Below are 12,326 nucleotides of genomic sequence, written 5' to 3'. Positions count from 1 at the left end.
CTGAGCTCATATACACACACACAGGGAGATTACAGCAGAGAGAGGGTTAAACACCGGAGACGCCAGATCCCCCTCCCCCGGGATATGGCCTGAGCACATATACACACACACAGGGACAATACAGCAGAGAGGGGGTTAAACACCGGAGACGCCAGATCCCCCTCCCCCGGGATATGGCCTGAGCACATATACACACACACAGGGACGTTACAGCACAGAGAGGGTTAAACACCGGAGACACCAGATCCCCCTCCCCCGGGATATGGCCTGAGCACATATACACACACACAGGGACATTACAGCACAGAGAGGGTTAAACACCGGAGACGCCAGATCCCCCTCCCCCCAGATATGGCCTGAGCACATATACACACACACAGGGACATTACAGCAGAGAGAGGGTTAAACACCGGAGACGCCAGATCCCCCTCCCCCCAGATATGGCTGAGCACATATACACACACACAGGGACATTACAGCAGAGAGAGGGTTAAACACCGGAGACGCCAGATCCCCCTCCCCCCGGATATGGCTGAGCACATATACACACACACAGGGACATTACAGCAGAGAGAGGGTTAAACACCGGAGACACCAGATACCCCTCCCCCCCGGATATGGCTGAGCACATATACACACACACAGGGACATTACAGCAGAGAGAGGGTTAAACATCGGAGACGCCAGATACCCCTCCCCCCGGGATATGGCCTGAGCACATATATACACACACAGGGACGTTACAGCAGAGAGAGGGTTAAACATCGGAGACACCAGATCCCCCTCTCCCCCCGGGATATGGCCTGAGCACATATACACATAGACACAGGGACATTACAGCAGAGAGAGGGTTAAACATCAGAGACGCCAGATCCCCCTCCCCCCCGGATATGGCTGAGCACATATACACACACACAGGGACATTACAGCAGAGAGAGGGTTAAACATCGGAGACGCCAGATCCCCCTCCCCCCCGGATATGGCTGAGCACATATACACACACACAGGGACATTACAGCAGAGAGAGGGTTAAACATCGGAGACGCCAGATCCCCCTCCCCCCGGATATGGCTGAGCACATATACACACACACAGGGACATTACAGCAGAGAGAGGGTTAAACATCGGAGACGCCAGATCCCCCTCCCCCCCCGGATATGGCTGAGCACATATACACACACACAGGGACATTACAGCAGAGAGAGGGTTAAACACCGGAGACACCAGATCCCCCTCCCCCCCGGATATGGCTGAGTACATATACACACACACACAGGGACATTACAGCACAGAGAGGGTTAAACATTGGAGACGCCAGATCCCCCTCCCCCCGGATATGGCTGAGCACATATACACACACAGGGACATTACAGCAGAGAGAGGGTTAAACATCGGAGACGCCAGATCCCCCTCCCCCCCGGATATGGCTGAGCACATATACACACACACAGGGACATTACAGCAGAGAGAGGGTTAAACACCGGAGACACCAGATCCCCCTCCCCCCCGGATATGGCTGAGTACATATACACACACACACAGGGACATTACAGCAGAGAGAGGGTTAAACATCGGAGACATCGGAGACGCCAGATCCCCCTCCCCCGGGATATGGCCTGAGCACATATACACACACACAGGGACATTACAGCAGAGAGAGGGTTAAACATCAGAGACGCCAGATCCCCCTCCCCCCCGGATATGGCTGAGCACATATACACACACACACAGGGACATTACAGCACAGAGAGGGTTAAACATCGGAGACGCCAGATCCCCCTCCCCCCAGATATGGCTGAGCACATATACACACACACAGGGACATTACAGCAGAGAGAGGGTTAAACACCGGAGACACCAGATCCCCCTTCCCCCCGGATATGGCTGAGCACATATACACACACAGGGACATTACAGCACAGAGAGGGTTAAACATCGGAGACGCCAGATCCCCCTCCCCCCGGGATATGGCCTGAGCACATATATACACACACAGGGACGTTACAGCAGAGAGAGGGTTAAACATCGGAGACACCAGATCCCCCTCTCCCCCCGGGATATGGCCTGAGCACATATACACAGGGACATTACAGCAGAGAGAGGGTTAAACATCGGAGACGCCAGATCCCCCTCCCCCGGGATATGGCCTGAGCACATATACACACACACAGGGACATTACAGCAGAGAGAGGGTTAAACATCAGAGACGCCAGATCCCCCTCCCCCCGGGATATGGCCTGAGCACATATACACACACAGGGACATTACAGCAGAGAGAGGGTTAAACATCAGAGACACCAGATCCCCCTCCCCCCGGGATATGGCTGAGCACATATACACACACACAGGGACGTTACAGCAGAGAGAGGGTTAAACATCAGAGACGCCAGATCCCCCTCCCCCCGGGATATGGCCTGAGCACATATACACACACACAGGGACGTTACAGCAGAGTTAGTCGTCCCCTTTCCAAGCACGTTATAACATCAGAGCATGTCATCGTCATCGCTCTCACGCACAACACAAATGTAAGTAGCGCATCGCAACGTCTGCCATTCCCGAGGAGCAGCCTCCCAACCCCAGCGTCACTGACCTGCGCAGCTCCCCCTAGTGGACAGCGCCTGTGTGTTTCTCAGCCGGCCTTTTGTTCACCTGAGGAAAGTGACACCAGGAATCAGCATCAGCCATTATTCACATGGGATTACTTAGTCCAGCCTAAGCATTAGCCCATGTTCTAAAGAAAGAAAAAAGCTGATTCCTGCAGTCACCGTGCGGTCCCGACAATCAGAGCCCGGGACGTTTAACTGTTCACAGTCAACAGGAAACATGACGCAACGAACGCAACAGAACGTGAACAGAGAGATCTATATATTTATATATAAAATGGCAGGGAAATAGGACAGGATTGGATCGAATCCATTTCACCCAAGAATTTATCAAATCACAATTCAGCCGTGTAATTGCAGCAGCACAGAATTTAGAGGTGCCGAGTTTTACCGGGAGCAATGGAGGTTCTCCCTGTAATGCTCTATTACAACGGCGGGCTGAGAAACACACATGCACCGCATGGAGGCGGCCACGGGGAGCCACGGCCTTACCCATCCGCTACTTCCAGGAGGAGACTGAGGAGAACCATGCTCTGACCTGGGGACATTGTTGCATCATTGCTAATTGTGGAACGCTACAAGAGATACTGGATTTTCTGGTTTGTAAGAACCATGGGGAAAAAAATGGGGGTGCGTCTTACAAATTGCATATGGCTTACCGGGGAGACCGTGGTGGCGCAGGGTGTGCAATACAGAGGGCTCATAGGGTGTCACTGCAGTGGAGCAGCAGTGGAGGGTCAGTGTGTGGCAGCGGAGTGGGGGGGGGGGGTCTGCAATACAGAAGGGCTCATAGGGTGTCACTGCAGTGGAGCGGCTAAGGAGGGTCAGTGTGCGGCAGCGGGGGTCTGCAATACAGAGGGCTCGGTGGGGGGCGTCACTGCAGTGGAGCAGCAGCGGAGGGTCAGTGTGTGGCAGTGGGGGGGGGGGGGTCTGAAATACAGAGGGCTCGGTGGGGGGTGTCATTGCAGTGGAGCAGCTAAGGAGGGTCAGTGTGTGGCAGCGGGGGGGGGTCTGCAATACAGAGGGCTCGGTGGGGGGTGTCATTGCAGTGGAGCAGCTAAGGAGGGTCAGCAATACTGAGGGCTCATGGGGTGTCACGGTGGCGAGCGCCCTTGATTTGCCGACAGACTGAGCTGCTTTGAAACGCCCACGGTTGACGTCATGGACTTCAAGAAAATGGCCGCGGAGGCCAATATGCGCACGCGCCGCCTTTGCGGCCATCTTCTTTAAGTCTGTCGCATCAACCACCGGTGAATCAATAGAGCCTGCAGTCCGTTGGCAGATCAATGGCTCCCGCTGCCCTGACACCCCACGAGCCTGCAGTATCGCTAACCCTCTGCACACTGACCCTCTTGAGCCGCAACACCCAATTCTACGTGGCCGCAGCATCGCCGACCTTCCTGAGCCGCAGCATCACCCACTCCGCCACCTGTGATCTTACTGAGCAGCTCCACCACCGCCGCCCCCCGGAAAGCTAATGATGCCCCTAAGGATGTGCCAACACGCTAAGAGGGCGGAATGAGCGCAGGAAGTAACGACCTCACAACTAGACCCTGAGCTCATCAGTATATTATATAGAATCTTTAGAAATCCTTTTTCTATAGATCCCTTTATATATACGGGGACAGTTAGGCAGGGATTAGCAGTATACACCAGCACCGCTAGTGGTTCTGAGTGCACATTGCACCTGACGGGTTCCCTTTAAGGTGCATCTGTCACCAGGTTTCCGCTATCCTGAAAGCTGCCCAACTCCACCATTGAGGCACTTCCTTTTACTTCTTTACGTACTTTTCATATAATCAGTTTTATTGGCAGCAAAGGCTCCTGTTACTCCTAAGTAGGTGGGTGGCTTACCCGCTGCCCTGCCCATTACCAGACTTCTCCGAATATCAGGGATGCACACATCAATGAGCGAGCTGCCCGCTCTACAGTGAATGTGTATTTAATGCTTGCGCTTAATATCCAGAAATATTGAGGTCAATATTCGGATTGTCGTATGTGCAATTCCTGTTGACTTTCTGCAGTATCCATGAATGTAATAATATGGAACGGCCCCAAGAATTCCCCAGCAGTAATATAGCAGTAATATAGCAGTAATATAGCAGTAATATAGCAGTAATATTGCAGTAATATTGCAGTAATATTGCAGTAATATTGCAGTAATATTGTGCTGTGCAGCAGAGGAACCGGACTCCACAGAACATACTTGTTATGATCGGGCCCCACTTCTGTGTACTTGTAATCTGCTTGAGACTTTTCCTTTTGAAAAAATTGATTGAGACGAGCTTTTGCATTCTCCAGAGTCCAGTTCCCGTGCAAACCTGCGTTCAGGTCCACCTCTTCCGACTCCAGCGTCTAAAGTCAGAAAACAAAGAAGGGAATTTTGTTACTTACCGTAAATTCCTTTTCTTCTAGCTCCTATTGGGAGACCCAGACGATTGGGTGTATAGCTACTGCCTCCGGAGGCCACACAAAGCAATTACACTAAAAAGTGTAAGGCCCCTCCCCTTCTGGCTATACACCCCCAGTGGGATCACTGGCTCACCAGTTTTAGTGCAAAAGCAAGAAGGAGGAAAGCCAATAACTGGTTTAAACAAATTCACTCCGAAGTAACGTCGGAGAACTGAAAACCGTTCAACATGAACAACATGTGTACCCGAAAAACAACCAAAAATCCCGAAGGACAACAGGGCGGGTGCTGGGTCTCCCAATAGGAGCTAGAAGAAAAGGAATTTACGGTAAGTAACAAAATTCCCTTCTTCTTCGGCGCTCCATTGGGAGACCCAGACGATTGGGACGTCCAAAAGCTGTCCCTGGGTGGGTAAAGAATACCTCATGTTAGAGCTGCAAGACAGCCCTCCCCTATAGGGAGGCAACTGCCGCCTGCAGGACTCTTCTACCTAGGCTGGCGTCCGCCGAAGCATAGGTATGCACCTGATAATGTTTGGTGAAAGTGTGCAGACTCGACCAGGTAGCTGCCTGGCACACCTGTTGAGCCGTAGCCTGGTGTCGCAATGCCCAGGACGCACCCACGGCTCTGGTAGAATGGGCCTTCAGCCCTGATGGAACCGGAAGCCCAGCAGAACGGTAGGCTTCAAGAATTGGTTCTTTGATCCATCGAGCCAGGGTGGCCTTAGAAGCCTGCGACCCTTTGCGCTTACCAGCGACAAGGACAAAGAGTGCATCCGAACGGCGCAAGGGCGCCGTGCGGGAAATGTAGATTCTGAGTGCTCTCACCAGATCCAACAAATGTAAATCCTTCTCATACCGATGAACTGCATGAGGACAAAACGAAGGCAAAGAGATATCCTGATTAAGATGAAAAGAGGATACCACCTTAGGGAGAAACTCCGGAATGGGGCGCAGCACAACCTTGTCCTGGTGGAAGACCAGGAAGGGAGCCTTGGATGATAGTGCTGCCAGCTCAGACACTCTCCGAAGAGATGTGATCGCTACCAGAAAAGCCACTTTCTGTGATAGTCTAGAAAGTGAAACCTCCCTCAGAGGCTCGAAGGGCGGCTTCTGGAGGGCAACTAGTACCCTGTTCAGATCCCATGGATCTAACGGCCGCTTGTACGGGGGTACGATATGGCAAACCCCCTGTAGGAACGTGCGCACCTTAGGAAGGCGTGCCAAACGCCTCTGAAAAAAGACGGATAGCGCCGAGACCTGACCTTTAAGGGAGCCGAGCGACAAACCTTTTTCTAACCCAGATTGCAGGAAAGAAAGAAAGGTAGGCAATGCAAATGGCCAGGGAGACACTCCCTGAGCAGAGCACCAGGATAAGAATATCCTCCACGTTCTGTGGTAGATCTTAGCGGACGTGGGCTTCCTAGCCTGTCTCATGGTGGCAACGACCCCTTGGGATAATCCTGAAGACGCTAGGATCCAGGACTCAATGGCCACACAGTCAGGTTCAGGGCCGCAGAATTCCGATGGAAAAACGGCCCTTGGGACAGTAAGTCTGGTCGGTCTGGGAGTGCCCACGGTTGGCCGACCGTGAGCTGCCACAGATCCGGATACCACGCCCTCCTCGGCCAGTCTGGGGCGACGAGTATGACGCGGCTGCAATCGGATCTGATCTTGCGTAGCACTCTGGGCAAGAGTGCCAGAGGTGGAAACACATAAGGGAGCCGGAACTGCGACCAATCTTGCACTAAGGCGTCTGCCGCCAGAGCTCTGTGATCGCGGGACCGTGCTATGAAGGTTGGGACCTTGTTGTTGTGCCGGGACGCCATGAGGTCGACGTCCGGCCTTCCCCAGCGGCTACAGATTTCCTGAAACACGTCCGGGTGAAGGGACCATTCCCCTGCGTCCATGCCCTGGCGGCTGAGGAAGTCTGCTTCCCAGTTTTCTACGCCGGGGATGTGAACTGCGGATACGGTGGAGGCCGTGGCTTCCACCCACATCATAATCCGCCGGACTTCCTGGAAGGCTTGCCGACTGCGTGTCCCCCCTTGGTGATTGATGTATGCCACCGCTGTGGAGTTGTCCGATTGAATTCGGATCTGCTTCCCTTCCAGCCACTGTTGGAAGGCTAGTAGGGCAAGATACACTGCTCTGATTTCCAGAACATTGATCTGAAGGGTGGACTCCTGCTGAGTCCACGTACCCTGAGCCCTGTGGTGGAGAAACACTGCTCCCCACCCTGACAGACTCGCGTCTGTCGTGACTACCGCCCAAGACGGTGGTAGGAAGGATCTTCCCTGTGATAATGAGGTGGGAAGAAGCCACCATTGCAGAGAGTCCTTGGCCGTCTGTGAAAGGGATACTTTCCTGTTCAGGGATGTTGACTTCCCGTCCCATTGGCGGAGAATGTCCCAATAAAGAGGACGCAGATGAAACTGCGCAAACGGAACCGCCTCCATTGCCGCCACCATCTTCCCGAGGAAGTGCATGAGGCGTCTTAAGGAGTGCGACTGACCGTGACGGAGAGTCTGCACCCCGGTCTGTAGTGACCGCTGCTTGTCCAGCGGAAGCTTCACTAGCGCTGAGAGGGTATGAAACTCCATGCCAAGATACGTTAGTGATTGGGTCGGTGACAGGTTTGACTTTGAGAAGTTGATGATCCACCCGAACGTCTGGAGAGTCTCCAGCGCAACATTCAGGCTGAGTTGGCATGCCTCTTGAGAGGGTGCCTTGACAAGTAGATCGTCCAAGTAAGGGATCACAGAGTGTCCCTGTGAGTGCAAGACTGCTACCACTGCCGCCATGACCTTGGTGAACACCCGTGGGGCTGTCGCCAGACCAAATGGCAGAGCTACGAACTGGAGATGTTCGTCTCCTATCACAAAACGTAGAAAACGTTGGTGCTCTGTAGCAATCGGCACGTGGAGATAAGCATCTTTGATGTCTATTGATGCTAGGAAATTTCCTTGAGACATTGAGGCAATGACGGAGCGGAGGGTTTCATCCGGAACCGCCTGGCCTCCACGTGCTTGTTGAGCAGTTTTGGGTCCAGAACGGAACGGAAAGAGCCGTCCTTTTTTGGCACCACAACCAGATTGGAGGAAAACCGTGTCTTGTTCCTGAAGAGGAACAGGGATTACCACTCCTTCTGCCTGCAGAAGAGCATCGGCTCAGTGGGGAGGTGGGGACGTTCTGAAGAATCGAGTCGGAGGACGAGAACAGAACTCTGTCCTGTGCACGTGGGCACAATGTCCCTCACCCACCGGTCTGTGACCTGTGGCAGCTAAATGTCGCCAAAGGCGAGCGAGTCTGCCATCAACCGCGGATGCGGAGAGATGAGAGAGCTGAGAGTCATGAGGAGACCGCCTTGGTAGCGGTTCCTCCGGCTGCCTTCCTTGGGCGTGATTGAGCCCCCGGAAGCTGAGCCCCTCTGAGGCTTTTCAGCTCTTTTGGACGAGGACAATTGGGACCTGCCAGAGCTTGGGAAGGACCGAAACCTCGACTGTCCTTCCAGGACAGCATTAATAGGGTAAGTCGCAATGCAGACATTGCGAGGTTACGGACGCCCCTGCGGCATAGATGTACCTGTGCTCAAGACCAGCTGCGCAAGAACAGCTGAAAAGCTTAGGGTGCCCATACGGCTGTAAATGCCGGAGCAACCGACACGCCGATAGCCTCATAGACAGATTTCAACCAGAGTCCATCTGTCTAGCATCTTTAAGTGAAGTCCCATCTCCACTGCAACTATGCTCTAGCCGCAAGCCTGGAGATTGGAGAATCCACCTTTGGACCCTGGGTCCCGCGCTTGACCACGTCAGGGGGAAAAGGATAACGTGTATCCTTAATACGTTTGGAGAAAACGCTTATCTGGTAAGCGTGGTGTTCCTGGACTGCTTCTCTGAAGTCAGCGTGGCCAGAAAAATACTCAATATACGTTTGAGCTACTGAAATGGGACTTCTCCTGCTGGGAAGCTGACTCCTCCGCTGGGGGAGCTGAGGGAGAAAGATCCAACATTCCATTGATGGACGCTATAGGATCATTCCTTATGGCGTCACCATCCGGTGTATCCGGATTGAGAGCGTTGTCAGGATCAAAGTCCTGATGAGCTACGTCTGCCTCATCATACAGAGAGCCTCCTGGGACCCCCCCCGGAGCACCGATTTTATTCCCAATGAGGGTGGCCAGGGAGCAATGATCCAGATTGCCCATGGCCTGTCCGGACTGCAAGTCTCTATCCCATTGCAACTCCATCCCTGTCCTTGGACAGGGTTGACAGGTGGTTCCTTTGGCCACGTCTAGTAGAGACCCCGGCTGACCAAGTGCTACAGGGGAGCATTGCACACAATGGGGTTCAGTGCCGTGGAACAGTATCACATGCAGTAAAAACAGCATCGAAAGCCTGTGTTGCTTATATGCTGCTGCCGACTAGCCATCTAGGATATAGAGCCAAGAATGGCGACCGTACAGTGCAATGTATAGCATACAAGCATAAAGTACAAATGAACACTGCAGCACATGCAATACAAGCAGCATAGAAAGCCTGTGCCTTGGCACCCCTGCTTTTCTGCTGCTGTAGACTAGCCATCTAGGGGAATATAGCCCAGAATAGCGACCATACAGTGCAATGTATAGCATACAAGCATAAGTACAAATGAACACTGCAACCCCTGCAATACAAGCAGCATAGAAAAAAACCTGTGCCTCAGCACCCTTGCTTTTCTGCTGCTGTAGTCTAGTCATTCTAGGCGAAAATAGCCCAGACTAGCGACCGTACAGTGCAGTGTATAGCATACAAGCATAAATACACATGAACACTTCAGTACATGCAATACAAGCAGCATGGAAAGCCTGTGCCTTAGCACCCCTGCTTTCCTGCTGCTGATGTGTCGCCATCTAAGAGGGCATAGAGCCAAAAATAGCGACCTATGCAGTGTAAGCATAAAATACAAATGGACAACTGCGGTATTTAGTGGGGTCAGCACTTCAGGTGCCGCTTACCGCCCGCCTATAAGCGGGTGTGTGGTCGCCCTAGTCCTGTGCCTGGTTGCCCAGAGTCCGATCTCTCAGCTCGGACTGCAGGAATGGCTGCCGGCGTCCTTCTCCAGCTCGTGTGGGTAGGGGCGGGCCGTGGGCGTGCCCCCAAGTCAGAGCGGGAAACCGGCGTCCCACAGTGTCCAGTGAGAGGGCTGGAGCATGTAAATAAGGCTCCAGCCCTCGGCGCTGCTGATTGTACAGCGTCTCTCCCCTACCCTGATTGACAGGGTGGGGGCGGGAACGAAGCGGAGCTAGGCCGCAAAAGCCGGGGACTGGATTTATAAGCGCCGCCGCCGTAAAAGCGCGGTCGGCGCTAAGTCCCCGGCGCACTACAAGTCCCAGCCGCGCCGCCGCTCCCGGAGCGTCCGGCGCGGTAGTTCCCAATACATAAAGTCACTCAGCTAGGCTGCAGTGACTGTAACCCTTTACTGTCCCCGGCGCACTAGCACACCCAGCAAGTCTGGAGTGTGCTGTGCCTGTGTGTACGGGGACACAGAGTACCTGAATGGTGCAGGGCCATGTACCTGAACGGTACCCAGCTCCGTATCCAGCAGGTTCAATGGGTCTGTGGATGGAGCCCGGCCTCAGAGCTTTGGGGCCGGTAAGATCCCACTTCCTCAGAGCCCCTCAGGGGGATGGGGAAGGAAAACAGCATGTGGGCTCCAGCCGCCGTACCAGCAATAGGTACCTCAACCTTACAAACCACAAGCGGGGTGAGAAGGGAGCATGCTGGGGGCCCTATATGGGCCCTCTTTTCTTCTATCCGATATAGTCAGCAGCTACTGCTGACTAAACAGTGGAGCTATGCGTGGATGTCTGACCTCCTTCGCACAAAGCAGAAAACTGGTGAGCCAGTGATCCCACTGGGGGTGTATAGCCAGAAGGGGAGGGGCCTTACACTTTTTAGTGTAATGCTTTGTGTGGCCTCCGGAGGCAGTAGCTATACACCCAATCGTCTGGGTCTCCCAATGGAGCGCCGAAGAAGACTGCAAATTCTGTCCCCGTCACCGGGGTAGGGTTCACAGGCGTCTCTGCCTGGGCTACCACCACAATAGGCTCTGGCTGACGAAGTGCCACTGGGACTGAACATTGCACACAATGAGAGTCGTTGGAGCCTGCTGGTAGATTAGCCCCACATGCTGTACAAGCAGTGTATACAGCCCGTGCCTTGGCACCCTTGCGTTTTGCGGATGACATGCTGTTGTCTCCTCAAAGCAATATAGGGTGTACAGCCAAGAAGCGACCTTACAGTGCAGTACACAAATATAACACTGTGGTACTAGTGGGGCCGCACGTATGTGCTGCTTACCGCCCGCTTAGCGCGGGTGTGTGGTCGCCAGAAACCCCTAGCCTGGGTCCCTCAGAGCCTGCGTCCGTTCTCCAGCCAGACTGCATGTGTATAATGGCTGCCGGCGTCCTGGGGAGCTGCAAGCCTGGGGGCGGGCCTAGGGCGTGCACAGAGAAAAAGCGCGAAGCCTGTGTCCTACTGTGCTCAGTGAGAGGGCTGGAGCATGTAAATCGTGCTCCAGCCCTCGGCGCTGCCGATTGAACAACGTCTCTCCCCTACCCTGATTGACAGGGTGGGGGGCGTTAACGAAGCGGAGCTAGGCCGCAGAAAACCGGGGACTAAAGTTAGAAGCGCCGCCGCCGTAAAAGCGCGGTCGGCGCGTCCTCGGCGCACTACAAGTCGCAGCTGCGCCGCCGCTCCAGGGGCGGTCGGCGCGGCGATCCACACACATAAAGTCCCCCAGTAATCTGCGGGGACTATAAGCCCAGCGCACAGCGCTACAGTCCCCGGCGCACTAGCACACCCAGCAAGCCTGGGGTGTGCGTGGCCTGCCATACGGGGACACAGAGTACCTGAAAGTTGCAGGGCCTTGTCCCTGAACGGCACTCCCGCTCCACATCCAGCAGGTTCTATGGGTCTGTGGATGGAGCCCGGCCTCAGGGCTTGGTGGCCGGTAAGATCCCACTTCCTCAGAGCCCCTCAGGGGGATGGGGAAGGAAAACAGCATGTGGGCTCCAGCCTCCGTACCCGCAATAGGTACCTCAACCTTACAAACCACAAGCGGGGTGAGAAGGGAGCATGCTGGGGGCCCCATATGGGCCCTCTTTTCTTCCATCCGATATAGTCAGCAGCTACTGCTGACTAAACAGTGGAGCTATGCGTGGATGTCTGACCTCCTTCGCACAAAGCAGAAAACTGGTGAGCCAGTGATCCCACTGGGGGTGTATAGCCAGAAGGGGAGGGGCCTTACACTTTTTAGTGTAATTGC

The 12,326-nt window shown here is 54.2% G+C and overlaps 1 protein-coding gene across 2 annotated transcripts in view; it reads right to left on the bottom strand.

The window, feature by feature from the left end:
* The window catches only part of DHX9 (DExH-box helicase 9), a 95,661-nt gene that overhangs the window by 54,256 nt on the left and 29,079 nt on the right, over positions 1-12,326 (bottom strand). The window contains exon 6 of one of the 2 annotated variants that reach the window (XM_075320605.1): positions 4,813-4,961. In XM_075320605.1, the coding sequence (XP_075176720.1) occupies positions 4,813-4,961 (149 nt within the window). Of the gene's footprint in view, positions 1-2,593; positions 2,645-4,812; positions 4,962-12,326 lie in introns of those variants that run through there. The other variant, XM_075320606.1, reaches the window with a different exon arrangement.

The sequence above is a fragment of the Anomaloglossus baeobatrachus genome, chromosome 8 (genome assembly GCF_048569485.1).
Source record: "Anomaloglossus baeobatrachus isolate aAnoBae1 chromosome 8, aAnoBae1.hap1, whole genome shotgun sequence".
Taxonomy (NCBI): domain Eukaryota; kingdom Metazoa; phylum Chordata; class Amphibia; order Anura; family Aromobatidae; genus Anomaloglossus; species Anomaloglossus baeobatrachus.
The sequence above is the reverse complement of the archived record's forward strand: the minus strand, read 5'-3'. Positions and strand labels throughout refer to the sequence as shown.